A 23,326-nucleotide genomic window follows, 5' to 3' on the forward strand; every position below is an offset into this window, starting at 1 on the left:
CTTTAATTTGTCACCAATGTGGACCCCATGCATGGGGTTCTATTAAAAAATAGGTCTGGCTTTAACTAGGCCAAAGTAAGATTATTATCACAGTCGACTGTGACTGTCAAACATAAGTGGGGAAACTTGAATGTTGCATATAAGAGTTTAAATTCCCAGGCCTTAGACTTGACCTTCTAACTTTCTTATCATCATCATCTTTCATCATCATGTTACATATTTCATATCGATTCCCAACACCATTTCTTGTTTAAGATAACTCCAAATACTTTACATTTTAACTTCCATGACTTCGCTGTGAGAATTCCCCTCCTAAGTTACAATGTCAAACATACACAGCAGACACCCACTTAACCTTTGGAAGTGAGTCAAGACACACGAATATTGATGTGATCTTAAATTACAATGAGGAGAAAATGATCTCACGATGCTAACACAGTTCATATTGTTTTCAAGGGCAAAATTGAGTGATGTGTATTAAAGGGGCACGCTGGTGATTTTAGGTGGTTACGAATCATGTCTTGTATTAGAAAATTTGAGCTCTCATCTGGAATTCTGTAATATAAAAAAATTACATAATTATGACGTAAATTATTGGTTACTATTAAATTCTGAAAGACCACAGTTTTGTCAAACCAGCCCCTCTGCAAGTAATTAACTAAATACACCACACTATCGACTCATTTTAGGAAGCATTTACCACATTTTATCGCTAACGCTCTTGACGACGCATTTTGTGCAGTTGCCGTAAAAAGGTGTGTTGTTTTACAACGATGTGTCGACTCGAATGTATTTCTAGACTATCAACCTCCATACTTTCACTAAATTGTCTTAATATATCAGTTTGTCCAAAGAGGGCGCCATCCCATGTCACGTTTGATTACATCATTAGATATTCTCAGGATACAAAAATATATAATATGGATAGCAAAATGAAATCCAAGTAAACCTAATCTGTTATAAATATAAACAAAGTATTAGAAATAAAACAAATTTCGAACATGATATTACAAATTCGAAAAGCTTGCACTCTTTTGCATTTCTTGAATTTGAAATGTCCTAAAACGGACACTGGTAAACAAAACTCCATCAAAATAGTGCAGACTTGGAACATATTACATTTTATGAAACAATTATGCATTGATAGTGTGCCTATTATAAATGTGTAAATCGTTGCAGTTAGTTTAGCCACTCCTGTATTTGCATTGATTGATAGGTAACATTCGATGATTCATTTCTTATTTCTTAATAGAGGTGATTAAAAGTTATAAAAATACCCGTCTTGCCCATCATCTGCTTACGCACGGACACCAATCCGGTGTACATAGAAGCATTGGTGATTGGTAAAGAGACCATTATATCTAATGAATATGATTTAAGTGCTTCATTTGGTGGATTTTTGGATTTTTGGATTTTTGGACGGGCACAAATTAACGAATAATACTGAAAGGTCACAGCTAGCGGAGAGTAAATAGTAGATCTACTACCAACCTAATAACTAATAACACATATAATTAGACTTGATCATGAAATTATAGTAAAATACAATTATTCGAGTCGATCAATTCCCAAAGCTATGAATCAGTTAACTATACAGCTTCGTCGCCGATGTCTTTGTAATCGCCACCATTGAGGGCGCTCTGGTTCATTTCTGTGATATCGTCTTTTTCATCGCTATCCCATAATACATTTCTCATGGAATGGTTACCAATACCGGCACATATACCATGGCTAGACACATTCACACATGTTCGCAAAGCATCCCTGCAGTAACAAAGATACAAATAATGTCAGTGTCTACATGTCTTTATCGAATACAAATTAAATTGCTATTTGGTCTACGGTCTATAGTCACTTGCTAAAGTTTACATATATTTTCTTCCTAGAACACGTTTATTTCGCGTCCTATTTACTTTGTTAGGGAAAGTCATTGTATTGTAGATGAAAGGAAACGAACAGAAATCTATATCTCTGACATCACAGCTCAACAGCTGATAGATGGATGGATGGATGGATGGATGGATGGATGGATGGATGGATGGATGGACGGACGGACGGTGAGAGTCTGAGTAACCGAGACTATGCCATATCATGAGTCAAAGGATTGTGTTAGTGCTACTTACAGTAACCATTCCATGGATATCAGAAGTCCTACTTCTTCAGCAGGTACACCAGCAGATTTACAAACCAACACTATGCCTACCAAACTAGCACTTGGTACGGCTGGTAAACACAATGTAAGGATGACAGTCAAAATACTGAGAAAGAAGAACAAATGTAACTATTATTTCCATGCATCATCATGATGTACATGAACCACACAGTAGAAAGGTATCGACTTCAAGGAAGTGAAAAGCTTCTTCCTTTTTCCATTTGTTTTCATTCACGCATTTAGCTGGGTTTGAATTTATATTTGTATACAACGCCCAACAAACATTGTACAACTTTGAATCTCTCATCATGATCAGTTAAGGTATTAGGACAAAATTCCCTACCAAAGTCGACACGTTTCGCCTTTCATACTGTATAGAAAAAAGAAACGGTTTTGAACATGACTGTACATTTATACAAGTAAGCCCCCTAATTATAGAATATAATCTTAGTATATATGAACAAAGTGCCTTACCCCATCAACATGATTTGTCCAATACTCATACTAAAGCCGGCACGTTGGCCAAGCCACAATGAACTGCAGACGATGAACAACGCAGAGCCGTCTCCTTTAAACAAAGATATCGGTAGTACAAAACTACACACTCTCTTGTGAAATTTGAGACCAACTTCACAACACTTGAAGAGCACAGGTAAGGTAGCATAGCTAAAAGAAAAACAGTGTCATGAATACTTGGTTTAATTTCAGATTTATTTTCTGAAATAAAGTTCTGTTTGCGATGGTTTAGATAGTCATTATATTCTATACTTCACATACTAATCATCACAGCTATCAAAATGACAACATCTACGCACCAAATGAGGCAACCTTTCACTCAAACTTATGATTCAAGTTCAAGACCGTAAGCTACATTTCCGAGTAAAATACACTAGTGGCATTAAGTTCAACTATAATTGTCCTAGATGCCGCCGCTTGAGGGCGGTATTGAGCGGTGGTGTCTGGTTTGTTAGGGAGTAACGTTGAGGTTTCAACTTATCTTCTCGGTAACAAGTGGTTCGGGAGACCTCAGTAACGCTGCATCATATAGTGGAGCTTAACGAAATCCAGGTACTTTCAGGATAAAATTTCTAAACTTTGAGATTACCTAAAGCTTACCTGCTCTTTGATACCAAGGCCGTGAACAGAGCTCTGCCGACTTTATAGTATACCATGAATGGGTTGTTTCTGGTAAATATAAAATATCCAATAGGAATCCACAGGAATTGGTGAATGAGCAACCCAGCTATGACGGTGGCTGCGAATTTGCCAAGACTTGACCATATATCGTAGATGTCATCAACTCGTAGTAAAGAGGCAGCGATAAGGCTTGCCGTAGCTACAGGTAAGGTCCTAGTGTTCATGAGAGATTTGAAAATTAACAGAGAATGGTGTTCACAATTCAGAAAGTTTATTATCCTTGATTAAAAGAAATAAACTAGTGATAAGTAAAGGAAATTACAGACAGCAAAGTAGACGAGTAAGCTTACGTTGTAAACAAGTATATCATTAGTCATGGTGGTCGAATGGCTAAATAAAAGTGGAATATGGAAGTTGCAGCTTAGAACTTCCCTGGGGCTGAAATTTGTTTCTAAATGGTTAAATAAAGTCCTTGAGTAAGATTTGAACAACTGTTATGTGTCCCTGTCAACCCGTATGGGTGACAGTCCCTCGATGGGTTGGTACCCATGCTTGTTAGCGAAATTCCGAAATGTACCCCTTTTCCCGGAATATTTCAATGAAAAACACCCTTTTTAGTGAATCTGAGAGAAAATCACTACAATTACAAAAACACCCCCTTATTTCCGAAATCCGCAAGGTTTACATTCAAGGACACCTTATCCGCACACTGCATGTACACTGTTTGCCCTAATAGCAAGTACCCCTTTTTACAATATTTTTGGACCTAGATGGCCGACGAAAAACAACCCCTTTCCCGTGAAATGTCTAACAAGCATGCGTACCCGCTTGGTATGGAACTACAATCGGGTTATCATTAATCACTGCCATTAAATCTTAAACAAAGTCCTTCCCTTGCAGAAATGTGTTGTATACCCGTTGCCCCCGTTCTTTTGCCCCAGCCCCCTGCCCTCCAGCCCGTTGCCCCCCCCCCCCCCGGCCCGTCGCCCTCCCCCTTAGTCCGTTGCCCCTGTTCACTTTTGTCCCCTCAGCTGAATCGAAAGTACTTTTTAGAACCCTAAACAACCCACCTACCATATGTAAACAGTGAATATCTTGAAGACAGTAATTCTAACAGCATTCATGAAATCTAACAGAATCCTGGTTGCATTTCGGTCAGTGCTCATTGCCAAACCAAACACAACACAAAACGTCACAAGACCTATATGGGAGTAAAAGACAAAAATCGACAGTTTTTTAATATTTTAGATATTTTGGAATTTTATTTTGGCTTGTATTCGTAAATAAAACATGCAATAATATCGTATAGATGGAACTGATGGAATTATATTGATTGATAAGTAAATGTGTGTGAGAGAGAGAGAGAGAGAGAGAGAGAGAGAGAGAGAGAGAGAGAGAGAGAGAGAGAGGGGGGGGACATAGAGACAGACAGACAGACATAGAGGAAACTCATGTAAGAACAAAAAGACAATGTAGAAATACAAAACGAAAGGCACACTGGTAATTTGTCTGCTGGTGATCATAAAAGTACTTCCAAAGGTGCGATTTTACATTCTGTTTGGATTTCGTATTTACACTATGATTATAAGTCTTAAATAACATAGCTAAAATTACTATAAAGATCTCATCAATAATCCAACTTTACCTAACATATTGGTACCGCTCGTCATTGCTACCGATTTGCCCGTTATTACTGTTTTTGTAACGTTCGTACCATTGACGCCCTCTACGACGATAGAATCCTTCGTGTATTCAGTGTATGCCTAGAGTTATGACAAATATTTCAAAAAAGAAAACGTATATTGACCTTGCATGGCACCTATTAACTGTAAACATAAGTTCTCATAGAATTGTCAGTTGCTTTTGTTTTGCAAATACAACCCATGTATTGCCAACTTGAAACCATAGACACTCATAACTTCCGAGGCTGTATAATACAGTCTTTGGCAGTATGGCAATGCCTGTTTGGCAATAACGACCCCCATCTCATAGTCAATGCTGGCCAACATCGAAACCCATACAAGATGATATGTGAGACTGTTTTGTTCAACCGATAATGAAATTTGACATTTTTCTTACTTACCACTTTTAGACAAGCGTCTATAATATTACTAGGGATGATATTCCTGAAATTATGAAAATAAAAAAAATAAACACATTATATTGTTTCATATTCAGTGACAAATCTGCAAAGTATTAATTGCTGTTGACACAAATAGTCAGATTTCGTTATTTTCCATCCATCGTAAGCATGGTCCAATGCTATCAACCGAACTTGACAAAAGAAATATGGAGGATGAGTTCACAAATACCTCAGAAGATCGGCAAAAGTATCCTGGGTTTCATAATCTGACGCCAGAGTAACATCACTATTGCCACCCTGCGTCTTTCCAGGTTTGATGATGACTGTTAGAATGAGTCCTGTTGTCACGGCAACGAACATGGCGGCAAATATGTAGATGAATGTGACTGCCGTCAGTCTGCCACTGCTTCGTAGTTGCATTGAACCAGTAGCTGAAATAGAAGGCGGGAAACTATAGACCTACATTTTAAACTCTAAAACAAAACACAGACGAAAAATGTGCACAACCTTCTTCAATATTCAATCTGGATAATGATCTTGAGATATTCCTGACTGTTCGGGTATGCGGTAAACAGCATGTCTCTTCTAAACCAGATTTGCCAACAAAAAAAAAAGAAGTCAAACTCTATGGGATGCAGGATTGGTGAAAATGACTTTTCTGTGTCCCAAACCTTGGAGCTAATACAGAATTACCCCAACCCTCGTCTTTCTTCCCCTTTAACAACTACCGTGCTTACTAGAACCACCCAGAACAATTTGTAAATCGTAACCCAAATTCACAGAGTGTGACGATGGCGCAATGTCCAAACTTTTCAGTGTTTGCAAAGAAAACTATAACAATTTTTTGAAATCATAAACTATGGTACATTTATCAAAAACATAGAAATATTACCAAAACATTGAAATTAAGTTTATTTAATGCCATCATACATCTTGTAATTTTTGCATGTAAATATTCAACTGTTGTCTGCATCGTTTGTCAAATTTGATTTTGTGACGCCAGCTGTTAGTGTTATGACGTCAGCTGTACTCACCTGTGATCATACTGGAAACAATGAGTGGAATGATAAGAAGCTGCAGACCTCGAAGGAATAACTCTCCTGGCATTCCAATCCATATTATAGCATCTATAGACGGGTTAAGTGGCTACAGAGAAATTTTGAAAGTGTAATATCACAAGAATGTATGTATGTATGTATGTATGTATGCATGTATGTATGTATGTATGTATGTATACGTATGTATGTATGTATGTATGTATGTATGTATGTAGAGTTACAAAAACAATGCATACGTTACGTCGTAATGAAAGTCCAGGAACATAACATAATCAAAACGGCCACAACTAGCATAGTTGGAGAGAAGTATAACATTTGCATTTCAGATTCATAACCTTAGTATAACATAAATAATTATCCAGCCTCAGATAGGGTTATCTGTGGCTGGATAAAACATATTTAATTTTGATTACTGTTAACGTTTTCCAACATACATTGACACTCCTTTGCATAATATTATTAGTGAGTCATTCATGGCTAATAATAGTCCGCGTCTAGAGTTACACATGTACAATACACGTATAGATTGCAGGAAGTTAACCGGAATCGAAAGGATTCGGAGCGACGTGTACTCGAGATTATGAAATGAATTTATGAATTTCTGTGTCATATATTTGTATGGATCCTGCATCAATCCCCTCACACTTCTTTCCTGTAGAGTATGACAAACTTTAGACTGTACGTAAGATACGTCGTGACGTTCCGTCCTCACCGGCCCCCTCTTGTAACAGTTACACAGCGTATGAATTATTAGGCATATTACTCACACTTAATGATAAAATTTCCGATTCATACTGCAAACTTTCTACATGAAGCCTTTAAGCATATGAAAACCTTTATTTACAACTGAGACGTATGTGATATTTTATTTATTTATTTATTTATTTATTTATTTATTTTATTTGACATTCTTTGTGTCCTATATGCCAGAGGGCTGGATGAGGCTCTTTTTATAAATTTTATTTAAATTTCATATTGTTAAGTCGACATAGGACACCTTAAAATCAATAACAGAAATAACATAACTTAACATAACATAACATAACGTAACGTAACGTAACGTAACGTAACGTAACATAAGATATCGTATAACTAGCATACTTTTCCATTCGAATCTGTGTACATTTAATTGATCCATTGTAGTTATTGCAATTTAGTTTATTAACATAACCAACTCCCGATGACTGTTTTGATTCGAAAATGCCATCCTGAAATATTGGCCATTCTTGTTGTAATGTGTTGGATAGGAGACTGGCATTTTATATGATTCTGGTCCAGGCTACGCCTATAACAACATAGGGCTACAAGACCATGCACGTACAATACATGACCAAACAAACATCTAAAATGCCTTTATTGTATATTGTGTACCACAGACAAGTTGGCATATGAGAGACAGCACTAGAGGCACTAAAGTAGACGTCATTTTCTTCATTCTCATCTTGGCTTCGTAAACGTAAATTTTCTGGCGGTTACTTTGTAGTGTCACCTGGCCAATATCTATTCAATGCGTTGATTTATGTGACAGGTCCCATTCACAAGGTCGACCTACGAGTTGGTTACCTTCCGGGGTCACATATACAATTTTTATGGTTTACTACAGCCGTGCAACTGTAAATGTGCCAAGTATTTTGTACGTAAATTCATGACATAAACTTATACAATCAACTGATCTGGGGTCTACGTTTTAGTGTTCAAATTTGCATCACATACTTTTTTTGATATCCAGCGTAAAAACATACGGTCTAAGATAGGAAATTCGGCAAAACAGAGGTCGGGGTTATGGGGTTAGGAAGTATGTGAATGTGTGACCATGACTTACCTGTGCTGAAAATGCTATAGCGAATCCAATAACGACGCCAATCATAGTCAGCATAAGTAAGAGATTGTTTCTGGCCCATTGTTTCCAGCAAGATGAGGAGCACTCGTAGTCCACCATGGTGTCGTCTAAAGCTGGTAACAACACCACTAGCCTCGTTACCGGTTATTGACTCTGTGCGAGGGCACTGTATTGTGTTGCCAATAATTCTTCAATATTCATGACACGTAAAATACAATTCAGTGTTTACAATGTACTGTATACAATCACAGACCAGGATTTGTTTATGACACAATGCCATGCTTGGGTGTTGCCTCTAAGAGGTTATACTACAATAGTACCTTATAGTTTATTTGACATGAAGAAATGTAAAAAAAAAATAAACATTATCTAGGGTCAACACACAAACCACGTACACGCATGTGTTCTATAACATTACGATTGTCTTCTGGCATTGTCAAAAACAATTGATTGTATAGTACAGATTTCATCAACATTTTTGTACGTATGCTAAATTACGTCATCGGATATATCTTAATACCTGGTTTGAGTTCACGGTCAATTGAGAGTGGTGGTTAAGTGCACTTCAGTAAGTACAATACTGTGAGTACATTTTAAATATACAACTTGTGCCCCTTTAACGTAACAATTATTTTACAAAAAATTGGCTGAGAAATTCATCCCAATATATCCTTGCTATATTTATGAATTAAAGATGATGACAACAGTTATAAAATTATGAAATATTGAATAAAGAGTACTAAAATACTTTTAACATATGTATTCAGTACACACACACACACACACACACACACACACACACACACACACACACACACACACACACACACACACACACACACACACATATATATATATATATATATACTTACGAATATGTTGAATGTCTATGCTGGAGTAAACAGTGCTCAATACATATCTATGTAGAGCGGTAGAGCGGTATAGTTATATATATATATATATATATATATATATATATATATATATATATATATATATATATATATATATATATATATACATATATATATAACTCGGTGAGTATCAATCTGCTAAGACAGTGCTCTATACCGCAGTGGCAGAGCGTAATAGTTTTGGTAGTACTGGAACTCCAGTACTACCAAAACTATATATATATATATATATATATATATATATATATATATATATATATATATATATATATATATATATATATATAATATATATATATATATATAGGCCTTATATGTATGGTGAAGATTCACACTGATTTAGAGATCAGAATGGCGTTAGCTCAGAAATCTTCAAATTTGTACCTGAATATATTTTAGAGGTATTAAAATGTTAATACATGTAGTAGGGAATGTACACCTACATCAATTATTGCAATTACATTTTTACTGCAATTTAACGTAATCCCGCACTAATGTGTACCAAAATGTATATAAACTCTCCCACTGTGTCCGAACAATTGTTTTAATTGTCACCCACCAAGACTCGTCGATTGTACAGCCGCCCTCAGGCGACAGATGTATAAGATCGCAGACTTGTTTGTATACAGTAAAGTGAACAGTAAAAAACAAAAGTATTGAACAAATTGATAATTCTTGCTGTGAACTTGTATAGATATTCATTGCATGTATATCATGTGTGTTGGTTGCTAGAAACATTCCGGGCGTGGCACTCTTGAGATATACACCGTATGTATTGGTCATACTCTAGAAGCAGTCCAGGCGTGGCACTTTAAAGATAAACATTGCATGCATTGGTCGAAACTTGTCGACTACACCCAAACATTCTATCTGGGTAAGTGTACTGAAGTTGTTATTCTTTCAGGCTATCTCGTAATTTATAAACACAGGACGATATCCATTTCGGAAAATGTGGAAAATGTTACTTTAGACGCAAACAAAGCAGACACTCTGTAGCTATGGGTATGTAGGACGTATGAGATTTTTGTCTTATACATATACATTAATTGTCACAAATTGAACTTTTGTTCTCAATACCGAATATTTTTTCTCCGAAATTTTCAGCTGTCAACACTACAGCTTTCATCAGCGGAATGATCTAACTTGACCTTCTTTGTGTGAAGGTCAATGATCGAGTCGTAGTTCATCTGTATTACCAATACAGATGAACTTTCATGATCATATACATTAATATTCACATAACATTGGATGTTGGATCCGATCCGATCAGACTTATATTAATTTATCCTTTCTATAAATCAACAAGTTTGTAGGACACAAGTCTGACGAGTCGTTCAGTATTCCGTTAGTGTCCAGTGATCAGACTGAGAACCAGGTCAAAAGCTTTGCCATACTATAAAATGAACTCTACAATAGAAGTTAGTTAACATGAAACTAAACGTCTTACCCAACAAAATTTTCACAAACGTCTGGCGTGAAAAAAAAATCTTATCGATATTGCTACATTGTCGCAATTGTGTTAGCAAATGTGTTGCTAAATCAAATACTCTGCAATAAAGTATTCTTTTCCTTGTATGTCAATGGATAAAAATATGATAAAAGTAGTTTGTTCTTCAATATTTGTCGTGTCGGACAATAAGATTTTAACAATCTTGTTAAGTTTAATTTTTTATATCTATATAAAATGTAGCAAAGTATTGAGTCAGACTTTTTGTCTAGTAAGACAATTTGTTTCAAACTAACTGACTCTCATTTTACTTTTGACCCACTGCGCTAGAAGCTTGATTATATGAATGCATAGTTCGAATGTTTTACTTCTGATTAGGCCGAACAAAAAAAAAATTGTGGTTCCGATTAAGCTCAATTTTGAAATAGGTGGGGTGGGTAGATTTTTTTTCATATGTGAGTGTCTAGTTCAAGTAGTTATGCTTTCCGTTGTTTTCCATATGGTTTCTGTGTTATTGGTTTCTCATCAGATGTACATCCATTAATTACCGATAGGATGAACAGTTTTATACATTGTCCTTTTAAGCTGATGTCAGTTTCCGCATCCACTATTTCTTGCGAGACTTCACAATTTTCGCGATTTTATATATTTATTTTCGAATACGTAAAAGGCCTAAGAAATAAATTATTTATAATATGAAAGGCGAGCTGTCACACAGTGACAAGTAACTTATTTGAATGACTAATTTAATTACCATATTTCATCGTATTAGTAGGTCACGTGACAACACATGACGCCGGGGGACACAGCCGCTGATAGGATCATTGTGTGTGTTTTCAAATCGTTTTAAATTCACAGAAGCCGTGACTTTAGTACGGTAAGTAACTCATACAATATATTCTTCTACTGTGTGGCTAACTCATAGTCGTGATAGTATCACCGTTTCATTTCTTTCCATGATAACATTAATCATAATACGGTGAAGCGAAAGTGAAAAAAACTGGGTTGGTAGAACGTGATTATATTTGTAGCCACATGCAGACAATATTTCCAACCTCCATGTCACTGACATGGATATGTGCCTCGCAGCTATGTAAGCTAATATTTCCAATTAAAACATACCATATATACTATGTTTAGTATTTATCATGTAGCATTGATTTCGGTATTTGATACGGTCTTGACACACTTACCAACTAGCAATAAAGGACTGGACAAAAATTGTGGGGGGGGGGGTTGAGGGAGGGTCGCTATTTTTCGTGCAAGTGTTTGGGGAATGGTCGCTGGTTTTTTGTGCAGTGATACTTTACATTAGAGATATTCCAATGACCTCGAACCACTATTTTTATCGTGGTCTGAGCAGTGACACAGGAGGGGGGGGGGGTCAGTAATTATTGTGCAAGGTCTTGAGAAAGGTCCATATTTTTGAGGCACTGGACTCCTGAAAATACCAGCCCTCCCACTGCAATTAGTGTCCAGTCCCTAAAACCGAATCCAATGTGTCTATAGTGAGATATACAATGGAAGCCAGAAAACAGAACGCCTGGTCTGTCTATTAATCTAAATATTGCTACATTATGATTTAATAGTCTCGCTCGACAAAACTCTACTAACATTGCTACACACATGGCATATCTTGACATACACCATACATTGTACCATGGATGTATTAGCCTGGGGGAGATTATACTAGTAGCGTTGCTAACTTGTATCGTCTGGTCTGACCCAAATCTTAGTAGATACAATTGTTATCTGTTTGGGGGCCAATAGGTAGTATTAGTAATGTTGGTAATACAAATGTATTATCCATATTACCAGTCTTCCGATACCTTTCAAGAGTTATAGAAAGGAGTATTTTGGTTCTCAGACCTCAAACTGACTTACGTAAGGTCGAATGGACTGTAGATATTGCCTTTGATTCATTAATAACTTATTCATCCATGTCGACGTCTGAGATCTCATGCGCCCATGAAGGCCAAGACTCTCAAGGCTACGTGTATTAATAAGAATGCGTTATTTACCTTTATTTGCATCGTTTTGTGATCGCCGCCTTCCTACACTCGGAACAAAAACAAACGACACAAAACTATGGAAATAGAGGTAGATAAAGCATTCAGCCGCTTTCACCACATCGGATTTTTATCAGATTGATTGTGACTCTTATGACCCTTTACGATCACAACCCATTATAGCATCCACGGATAAATAAAATAGAGAATTGATAAGGACTGCTGTTATCAACATCACATGTGTTCGTTTTGACGCCGACCTATTCTTTCTTACCAACACGTGTTCCACAGCCCTTTGTGTATGTGGAGAATATATTAACATTATTGCAAATAAAACAGCACGAAAATTATTTTGCAGTTTCAAAAAAAGTTCAAATTATTTAACAATTTCCGAAAAGTCAGTATTGTGCGTTTTTTATTTATTTTTAACAGTATTATTTCTTGATTAGCCAGATCATGATTTTTTTTCAAAAAAAAATTCCTATTTAAGATTTTGTTAATATAAAATACAAAACAAAGAAACATGGCCAGTTGTCTTTGGTTACGCCATAAATGACACATTTATGAATTAATATTGGTGAATTAGGCGTTTACTAATGACTCGTATTAACATTTCGATTTTCGCTACATAATAAAGCAATGATAAAGGTGAAAATTTGGGTTGAAAACCAAATTCGACAACATGAATAATTTGAAAATAAGGATGTGATTCAAATGTATTTGTGGATAGCTACAAACCCAAAAATAACTTTAAAATAAAATGAAATACAGTTTTTAATGAATAGTTCTGTTACATACATACAGACTGCAAACAGACTGATATTTATTTCTGTGTAAATCGTGACCAACAATGACTATTTCTAAAGACGTCATGTTTTGGAATTTTAACATTGAGAACTTTGTCTATATCTGACTTTCTTTGTTTTTTCAGAAACTAGAATTGTACAATAAGACTCCTAGCGTTCCCGTTTGTAAATTCAACACACAAACAGACTGTGATGACGCTTCGCCCAAATACCCTCGTGCTTTTATTTCTACCAGTTGTAGCTTTTACCTTTGGGTACATGTTCGGTACCATCGGCACTGTTCGCAACGAAGTCAGTCAAAGAGGCACACCGGATTCAGTGGCAAACCGTCGTCGCGACGATGGACCACTTATTTTCAGCAGGTGAGACAACATTTTCCGTCTTTTAGAGTTGTCAATACATCCTATTTTGGTAGTAAAAAATATAATGCTGCTAGGACTGTAGTACAAAGAAATGCATATGGAACTATAAATCAGTCCGTATAAATAGCTGTTAAATCCGACGTTTCGAATAAATATTAAAATTTCTATATCTCGCCGATTACTCCTTTGTAAAAGAATATATTTATTCGAAACGTCGGATTTAACAGCTATTTATACGGACTGATTTATAAGTTCCATATGCATTTCTATTTTGGTAGTACTTGTGTATATATATTTGTCATTTCTTTCTATTACACATTTCTGTCGTAAAACAGATTACAGTAACAGTGACAGTTTTGAATTGGAATTAATTGCGCTGCATGATGGACTGTACGTATATATCTGACGTTTTGTACATGACAAAACAGGACTAGATCTTATATATATTTTGTAAAAATGATTCAGTTGTTTGTTATAATCCATCATGAATGGTAGCCATTAATCTGCATTCGCTACATGGTCACAGACTGCTTCGTCACCGATGTGTGTGTGTGTCTGTCTGTGTGTATGTATGTATGTATGTATGTATGTATGTGTGTATGTATGTATGTATGTATGTATGTATGTATGTGTGTATGTGTCACTGTGTGTGTGTATGTATGTATGTAGGTAGGTAGGTAGATAGGTAGGTAGGTAGGTAGGTAGGTAGGTAGGTAGGTAGGTATGTGTACTTGCACCTAAAGTTGTTTATTTTTAGTAATCACAGAAAACAAGGCATCGACCAAGATATCTTCTCCGACGACTTGGACCCACCAAAGAAGTATTTCCTTGATTGTGGTGGTAACGTAGCATCTTCTGTACAACTCTTCAGAGAAACCTACCCTGGTGCCAAAGATTTCATCATTCATTCTTTTGAAATAGATGGTCGCCTTCGACCGTATTTTGCATCGTATTCCTCAGAGGGTAGCTTAGTTGAACACATTCCAGTAGGAGTGGCTGGAGAAAACGGTAAAGACACAAGATATCACTGTTGAATATTAAACACGTTTTCAATTACTAACTTTTGAAGGTGCTGAAATATGCTTTATCTGAAAAAAAATGCGACAAAAAACATTCATGTTTCACATCAATCAGACTTAACTAAAAAGTATACGCCTCAAAAAGTTAAGTTTTAACATTGTACTTTTACTATTCATGGAAACCTAAGAACACAAATCAAGGGTCGTCATTAAAAGAAAAAGACATCAAATTGGTCTTAAATTATCCGAATCCTGTGTTATCTTTGTGGCAAAATGAACGATTTTGTTGAATTCCTCGAAAACAAGATAATGAACCAAATATTTTTATTATTTAAATGGACTAGTAGCAAGTTGTCATACTGTAATGTTTGGAGAGATTTGTATTTTTTTTATCTTCAGGCACATTGCTGCCAAGACGTACGCAGAAACTAGTAGAGTTGTGGCTTTCTGAATACGAAAGTATTCCATCATAATGTTCTTCTTAATCCCTGAAACAGGTAATATGACAGCTTATCTAGAGGGCCCATGGTATCCTGGCAAGATTAATTTCAATAAAGATATGCAGTGGGGTGGTGGATCACTTTACGCGCATGCAGAAGAAATTCACGCTAGTGACGGGGGATCCCGTAAACTCTCGCGTCATGTTGACGTACCGTTAGTCGATCTCTCCCAGTGGATTCAAACCAACACAAGGAAGACAGATTATGTTATCTTAAAACTCGACGTTGAGGGCGCGGAGTATGGTATATTAAAGAAGATGATAGCTGATAAAACCTTTGATTGGATTGATAAGTATGGAAACATTTTTTTTTTTGGGGGGGGGGGGGGAGAGAGAGTTGAATCTGTATATTTTTTATGTGGGAATATCCGGGATACTTGTGTGGCAGGTGAAGCTTAGGTCTAAGCTTAAACTGTCCACGTGCAAAAATAGAGCCACGTGAAAACTGCGACTTTTGCAAAATCCAGCCATGATTACAAAAATCAGATATTTTCTACCAAGATGTAAACGTTCACTTGACATGTAATGAAATAATAGACCCTCAAAATGGGCGTTTGTGCGTTCAGATCGGGACAGATTACCATGTTCCGATCTCATGCGGCATCGTCCATATTGGGTTAGGAATGTAAAGTTCGTTTCTCACGGTCACACTTTCAGAGTGGTGAGTCCATCGGTTGATAGTCGCTCAGACCGTACTTTAGAATGTTTTTATATACTCGACTCCGAGGCTGAGGTATAGTCGTTAGAAACAAGCTCTGTCGGGCAAGTCTCTTCGGCATATAGATACGGTATATTTTACTAAGAATGTCGTATAAGTTACTGCTAGGAAACTTGCAATCCAAACTGAGCATGCTCAGACGCATGCTAGGAAACTTGCAATCCAAACTGAGCATGCTCAGACGCAAAGGACTATGGGAGTATCTGTGGTTATCGTAATACCTAATCTGGAGCTACTGATAAAATTAACCTCCCACAAAGATCAGGATGACTATGAATTGATCATTCTTGGTTATAAACAATGTAACAACATTGTTTACAATGCTAATCGATTAGTATATATTATCACATTTCCCATGATGCAACATTCAACATGGCGGGTTTGCAAGTTCCCTATTGTCACGGAGAGTCTATCTAGGCATGGAGGATACCGGTAAATCTTCATAATCCTGAAATGGTCAGTCCAATACATGTGATAACATTTTGGTGATAGTATGAACTTATATGACCATAGCGATAAATAGATACCGTACCGTGAGTGGTCTGAGCGTACCGTAAGCGGCCAACCATGGCTGTATAATCGACAGCATAGTTACGCATGCAAAGACAAAGTACCAATGTATGGCTCGGATTTATCATTTCTTTTAGAGAAAGAAGGCTCACCCTTTACCATGGAGGTTATTTTTAAAAAATCCATCGATCGGAATACAGTCTCAAGCCACTATACATAGTGGTTTGACGTACGTTGAAGAAAGGGAACATATTATATTGTCAACCCTAGTCATTGGTAATATGTAAATTAATAAGAACATATCACTATGGACTTCTGGTATGACAGCTCTTTGGATATACTATACTAGTAACAATTAGGTTTCGACCAATCAATTATGAAAAATCATTTTAATTTCTAATGTCTCCGTTGTAGGTTTTATGGTGAATTACACGAATGGATGTTAACAGGTTATAATAAGGCTGAAAAGGAAGAGATAAAAGGAAGATTATCGTCTCTATGTGTCAACCAAATATCGTGGGCTGGCGAACATAAAACGTACGGCGACTTTGAGAAGATACACAATTATAGGGTATGCATGACCTTTAACCTCTATGTTCTGTATGCGAGTTTTTATAAATTTTGTTACCACGTCAAAAAACAAATTAAACCCCCGGAATAGAAGTCGGTGAACATTTTTAGAAATCTACCGATGTCACCCATAGCTTACTTTGGAATAACAGTATTTCAAGTTAAACAGAAGTAATCAAATTATTCATGCATGGTGAAGTTTCAGTATATGGAGAAAACGAAATACGCATGCGCAGATTGGACGTGACGTAGGGATTCCTTGTGTTTGCAAATCATTTCCTTACGTAGAATAACAATCTTGTACACATTTCTTTTCAAAACGAGAGATTATCTGTTTGATAAATACGCACGATTAAACTCTGTTTTTTTGTAAAATAAGAGGGTAAAACATGGACATATATACAACAATGTAGAATGTTTTGAGGTTGTGATCAATATGTTGTTCACTTTTATATCATGAACGAATCGTTGGTATTTTGAAGAACCTGACTTCACTGAATGACTATATTATTCATTTTAGGTTGAAGCCGATATTCCAGGACCTGTTGGAATTGTAAATGACAGGTGCATCCCAAAGGAAGGAAGAACCTTGGTCTCTATCGTCATAGAAGTTGGTATGAACGTCAAAGCTGCGCGAAGACTTGTCGAAACTATCAAAGCCTATCACCTACCTGTACCACTAACGTTGTTCGTATACGGTGATTTCGTTGAAGAAAATCCTTACCTAGTCAAGCAATGGAGTGCACTTTACGAAATTGGCATACGTTCTGGAAGTCCCTTACCAGAGCAATATTGGAAAATGCAAAATATAAATATTCTGCGCATGTCTATTGTAAGTGCCGAGGTCAGACTTCGAGAGATAGAAATAGAGCCAGCATACATCTTTCCTAGCGGAGTTACTCAAAATATAATGTCTATTGCCACTGAGAGGGAATTGGGGACAGTATCTAGTACTTTGACTTTCCCACCAAATCAAGCTAATGGTAAGTGAATATGAGTATAACAGACTATTGGTTCCAAATTATTACAGTGAAGCAGATGACCGATTCAAACGCACGCGCCTAGCTCGCGATCCCATGTCATAACGTCACGAAATCTAAGGGACTTGTCAGTTTCTTGACCCAATTTCTTACCTATATTCTATAATATCATTTGACCTAGCTATAGAGTAACGTTGAAACAAAACTGCGAATACATTTATATAGTACTTTCTAGTTCGGATACTGCATGTTACCGGCATTGCAAATCATCACATCTTCAAAGACAAACAAACAAACAAACAAACAAACAAACAAACAAACAAACAGATAGCTTCGGCTACCCAGACTCTCATCGTCTTAAGACCACTACCTCGTTACATAGGCACTTAACAGACAAAGGAAGTTGCATCAGTAAAAATATTATACTCTTGCTGGCGACAATGATTTCACTCTTAGCTACTGTATGCAACAATTTGTCGATCTAGTTTTCATTAGTTGACGAATGCCCAAACTGACCAGATTCATTCAGATTTCAGCTATAATTCCACAATCGATTTAAACATTTCATTCTATCTATCTCCTATCTATATTTTGTATTACAGATACACGTTTAACATCGGAATCATATTTCAAGTACAGAGACGTAGAAAGGACCCCTAAGGCACTGAAAATTATCCATGAAGCCCTGGAAGGCAATGGAGGGATTCTTAGTCTAGATTCCGACTTCCCAGACAATTACATGATTTCTGTATTCCTTTTGGACTACCTATTCCAAACATCTCCTCATCGGATTGTTACTTTACGGACTTGTGTTGCCGCGTAAAACCACAATGTAACCAAAACAACATATTTAATGAAAAAGTTATTTTATCACCGTATCGACACTTTTTTATCTACTAGATCTGTAATCTTATTGTATAAACATCATGGTGTTAGCGACATCTTAATAATTTGATTGAAAATGATGTACAATTGGTATTAAGGCCTAAAAAATAATTGTTTGGTTCCGATTACCCGACCCCACCTAACTTTTCACTGCCGATCCTAAACTTTTTATTACGTATTCGAGGAAAAAAAATTATAATACAATCGCAACAATTGTGAAGTCTCACGAGAAATAGTGGATGCCGAAACTTCCATTAACTTAAAAAGACAATATAAAACTATTCTTCCAATCTGTAATGGCTGTACATCTGATAGGAAGAAATAAACAACACAGGGGCCATTTGGAAAACAATGGAAAACCTGAACTAGACACTTACACAGAAAAAAATAAAATTAGATTAAAAATCTACCTACCCCACCTATTCTAAAACTGAGCGTAACCGAAACCACACAATTTTTTATTAGGCCAAATTCACTGCAGAGTGAGTTGTATTTGGTTCTGCTCATTTGTATTGCATTTTATATTGTTGCATTATAAAATATCACACACATATATGTACCAAGGGTAGCACTATGAGAAATTGGTTTTATGTTGCTTTCTCTTAGTATCTACTAATTTGTGAAGACCAAGTTTGGTAGTAGAGAGAGTTGTATTGATTGTATTTAATAAGTGCTTGGGGTTGGGGTTGGGGGTCATTTTGTAAAATGTGGTCTTTAAGGGGGGGTCTTTATCGTTGGTCACCAGAGTTGGGGATGAGTTTGACAGATGAAAACCACTAATTCCTGCATTTCTATGTTTCTATGTCTATCGGATTATTTCTTTTATTTTCATTTTTCAACGATTTCAATATCACAACAAATCATCTCATGGGCCAACTTTCAAATTTGAAAAGTGTTGGCAAGTAGAGAAAAGTTATTTTGTAGTGTTGTAATCTGGTTTTCATTCGTAGAAAAAAAAAAGTTACGTACGTTTGGTATAAGATCAAAATCAGCTCTTCACAGCCATGTCATTCCCAAAAATATTTCTCCTTTCAGCCAAAGAAAATACGAGTGACCTAAGGGGCCTTGTCACGACGAGTGGCCAGACGAGTATTAACAAACCAGTTAGGTCGCAAATGTTTTCCGACTGAATGAAGAAAAATATTGGGCAATAATATATACCTTCTTCAGCATAATTTATGAAAATTCGGGAAAAATAATGGCGATTTGTAACGTTTTGACTAATATTTCGAGCACCTAAATAGGCACTGATGGGTTGTCGTGACAGGAAAGACAAGGGTAACCAATCCACATTTACTGTTCAAAGACAATCATTTGGCTTGTGCATGGTGTGGTTAAAACTTCTTTTACGACTTTTTCTCGAAAAGAACATAATTTGAAGAAAAGGACTGCAGGTGACTCTAGAATGTATGAACTTTATTGATGAGAAAGGAAACAAAAACAACGTATTGAAGTACATAATGACTTTAATATGCACCAACTGTAATTAGAATGGGAATTGTTTGAAGACAATAACACTACCAGATCTATGATGATTTAATGGTCGTTTTCATCATTCAAAGATTCTACACTTTTTCTAATTTCTTCCTATTCGACATGACACTCCAATGACAAAACAATAACTTCTGATGAAACCACAGAACTGTTACAGTAGTAGAAAGCTTACAATAGTGACGGATGATACTCGCACATATTTCGGAGTTTACACTTTGAAGTACAGGTCGACGAATTCTGCGAAGAGAAAAGCAGAAACCGGAATAAGTTAATATAACAGGTAGATTATTTGAAGAGATGGAGTCTTTGACGAGGGACAAGTTGTTTTTATTTGTCGATTGATCGAATTCCGATAGCAGGGGTTAACGCATAAATCACAGATTTTACACTTTTATATGTGCTTCGAAATTCTGAAATGTAAATTGTGAAAGACGCCTGAAAGTGATAATTTGTAAACTGGAAGTGATTAAGGTGTACTTGAGATTGCATTCAGTAAAAAAAAACAAATGTAGAAACTAAGAGACTTCCTCTTAAAAGTCAACAATACCAAGGCAACTTGTCTGAGATCAATATTTACACATGTTCCCGACATCTTGAATAATCAAGGGATTCTGACTCATTTCTGACTCTTTAACTCTTGACTGCAATTTGAAGATAGTACAGTTAACCTGATTGGCTGTCATCGACGACTCCATGACCAATTGGGGGCCTCCTTGTATTTCTTAGTTTTTAAATTTAAAAGTAACTAGGCTTCAGTATACTTTGTTGATTCTGTAACGCTCCAAATGTTGTTGATTCTGTAACGCTTGAAAATTACACCCATTTCGTTTGGGGTACTAATATCTACAGCCCTCAACGAAAGAATCGTTTAAAGGGATGACGAAATTTATTGGTATTCTGAGTTTCCAAAGGACCTTGCTGGTTCTCACTGCACACATACCATATATGGACATGGCAGTCTGTACATGCGTTTTTATGATTGTTTATACAATTGTTCAACAATTGTCTCCCTTGACCCTCAGTTCGTATGGAGCTCTATCGATAACCATTAAACGTACCTTCGTAACTGACTTTTCCATCACCATCTGTGTCAACGAGTTTGACCAGTTCTTCGCATCTTTCTTTTGAGACATTTCCACCCAGAATGGCTAACACGTGACGTAATTCTCCAGCGGTTATAGAACCATTGCCGTCAATATCGAATACTTTGAAGGCTGCACGGATATCATCTGGACTCTCTGGGGTTTTCAACATCGTTTTCATTAATCCACAAAACTCGTTGAATTCGACTGTACCACTTCCTATATTACAGGTGATAATGTATGGCTAGAAATCAGTATTTACATCCAGTAACAATAACAGACAGACAGACAGACAGACAGACAGACAGACAGACAGACAGACAGACAGACAGACAGACAGACAGACAGACAGACAGACAGACAGACAGACAGACAGACAGACAGACAGACAGACAGACAGAGAAGAGAAGAGAAGAGAAGAGAAGAGAAGAGAAGAGAAGAGAAGAGAAGAGAAGAGAAGAGAAGAGAAGAGAAGAGAAGAGAAGAGAAGAGAAGAGAAGAGAAGTGAAGTGAAGTGAAGTGAAGAGACCAGAGAACAAGGTGAGGAAAGAAGACCATAGATCTTGGAGCAGACTTACAAATATAGAGATAAATGTGTACAATCTCACCGTCAGTGTCACATTTACTGATCATCTGCTTGAGTGTTTCTTCTGATGGATTTTGACCAAGTGATCTGAGAACATTTCCTAATTCTTTGGTTGTGACCTTGCCGTTGCCATCTTCATCAAACCTGTCGAACGCTTGCTTCAAAGCTAGAGAATATATATAATATAGACAATAGAAACGTGTAATTATAGAATCATCTATATATAAAGTACAGTAAGCAGCGACAGTGATAGGAAACAATCCCAAGGTATAGATGAATAATTATAAATTGTAACTCTCCCCTTAATTTTATTTTATTATAAATGTAAATCTCCACCAATTTCCCAAATTCTAATAAAATGTCCCCCCCCCCTGAAAATCGATTTGTTAAAAGTACCTCCCCTCCCATAATTACTGAAATTCCCTTACCTGTAAGTTGTGATTCTGATAGCTGGACTGCCTATTTACAGAAAAAAAAATAATGAAATTAAAGCTAACCATCACTTGTAATTGACTAAATTCAAACCTGGTATTAGAATATAATACATAAACGATCCGATGACGTCATTTTTATACGTATCTAAAAAATGTCGAGGAATCCATATTAGGTAATCAATTGATCTAACAATGTCAGAAGTCATAATGTCATAGATTGCATTAATATCATACTAGAATAGTTTATACTACGGCTAGACCAACTTGGCCAATCAGAGGCCTTGATTTCGGTTGTGTTATATCGGAGCCATAACTCACTCTTTCTTAGGGGTGTGACCTATATACCCGTTTGAGCCAATCACGCCGGAGTAAAAGTAAGACAGACAACTCGTTCGGTAGGGTTATGTGCCAAAAACTCGGGGGTTACGCCCCCTCGTTTATTGGCATATAACCCTCCCGAACTCGTTGACTATCTATTACTGAATCAAGGTTTTATGTTTAATAGGTATTGTGCCACTTTAAGTTTAGGTCCTGACATTTTGGACACTTTTACATTGTTTTACTTAATTATGTTGTGTCAAAGGTCAAATCCTGGAATGCAGCATTATATTTCTACTTATAGTTGAACGCCGGGAAGACGTTGTCCCTACACTGAGTCTTTTTGAGTGTTGACTAATATGAGTTGTATGCATACTTAATTCCTGTATGATCATAATGTTGTACTATGTAAACAAAAGAGTC

At 36.5% G+C, this 23,326-nt stretch overlaps 2 protein-coding genes across 3 annotated transcripts; both read right to left on the minus strand.

Moving 5' to 3' along the window:
- LOC144447409 (excitatory amino acid transporter 3-like) lies at positions 1-8,390 on the minus strand. Of its 2 annotated transcripts, XR_013482025.1 has the most exons (11): positions 8,253-8,390; positions 6,407-6,518; positions 5,602-5,803; positions 5,373-5,415; positions 4,935-5,052; positions 4,364-4,490; positions 3,269-3,502; positions 2,627-2,818; positions 2,124-2,258; positions 1,492-1,764; positions 1-555 (listed from the first exon to the last, which is right to left on the minus strand). XR_013482025.1 is itself a non-coding variant. In XM_078137425.1 (10 exons), the coding sequence occupies exons 1-10, from the start codon at positions 8,367-8,369 to the stop codon at positions 1,590-1,592; spliced, it is 1,455 nt and encodes a 484-aa protein (XP_077993551.1). In that variant the 5' UTR covers positions 8,370-8,390; the 3' UTR covers positions 1-1,589. The 2 variants fall into 2 exon arrangements, 1 of the variants encoding a protein (XP_077993551.1); XM_078137425.1 differs by having other exon boundaries at positions 1-1,764.
- Positions 8,391-20,691: 12,301 nt separating this feature from the next.
- Positions 20,692-23,123, minus strand: LOC144447722 (neo-calmodulin-like). The gene is made up of 5 exons (XM_078137800.1): positions 23,103-23,123; positions 22,580-22,610; positions 22,174-22,317; positions 21,542-21,784; positions 20,692-20,720 (listed from the first exon to the last, which is right to left on the minus strand). The coding sequence occupies exons 1-5, from the start codon at positions 23,121-23,123 to the stop codon at positions 20,692-20,694; spliced, it is 468 nt and encodes a 155-aa protein (XP_077993926.1).
- Positions 23,124-23,326: the final 203 nt, after the last annotated feature.

Source organism: Glandiceps talaboti, chromosome 16 (assembly GCF_964340395.1).
Source record: "Glandiceps talaboti chromosome 16, keGlaTala1.1, whole genome shotgun sequence".
Taxonomy (NCBI): domain Eukaryota; kingdom Metazoa; phylum Hemichordata; class Enteropneusta; family Spengelidae; genus Glandiceps; species Glandiceps talaboti.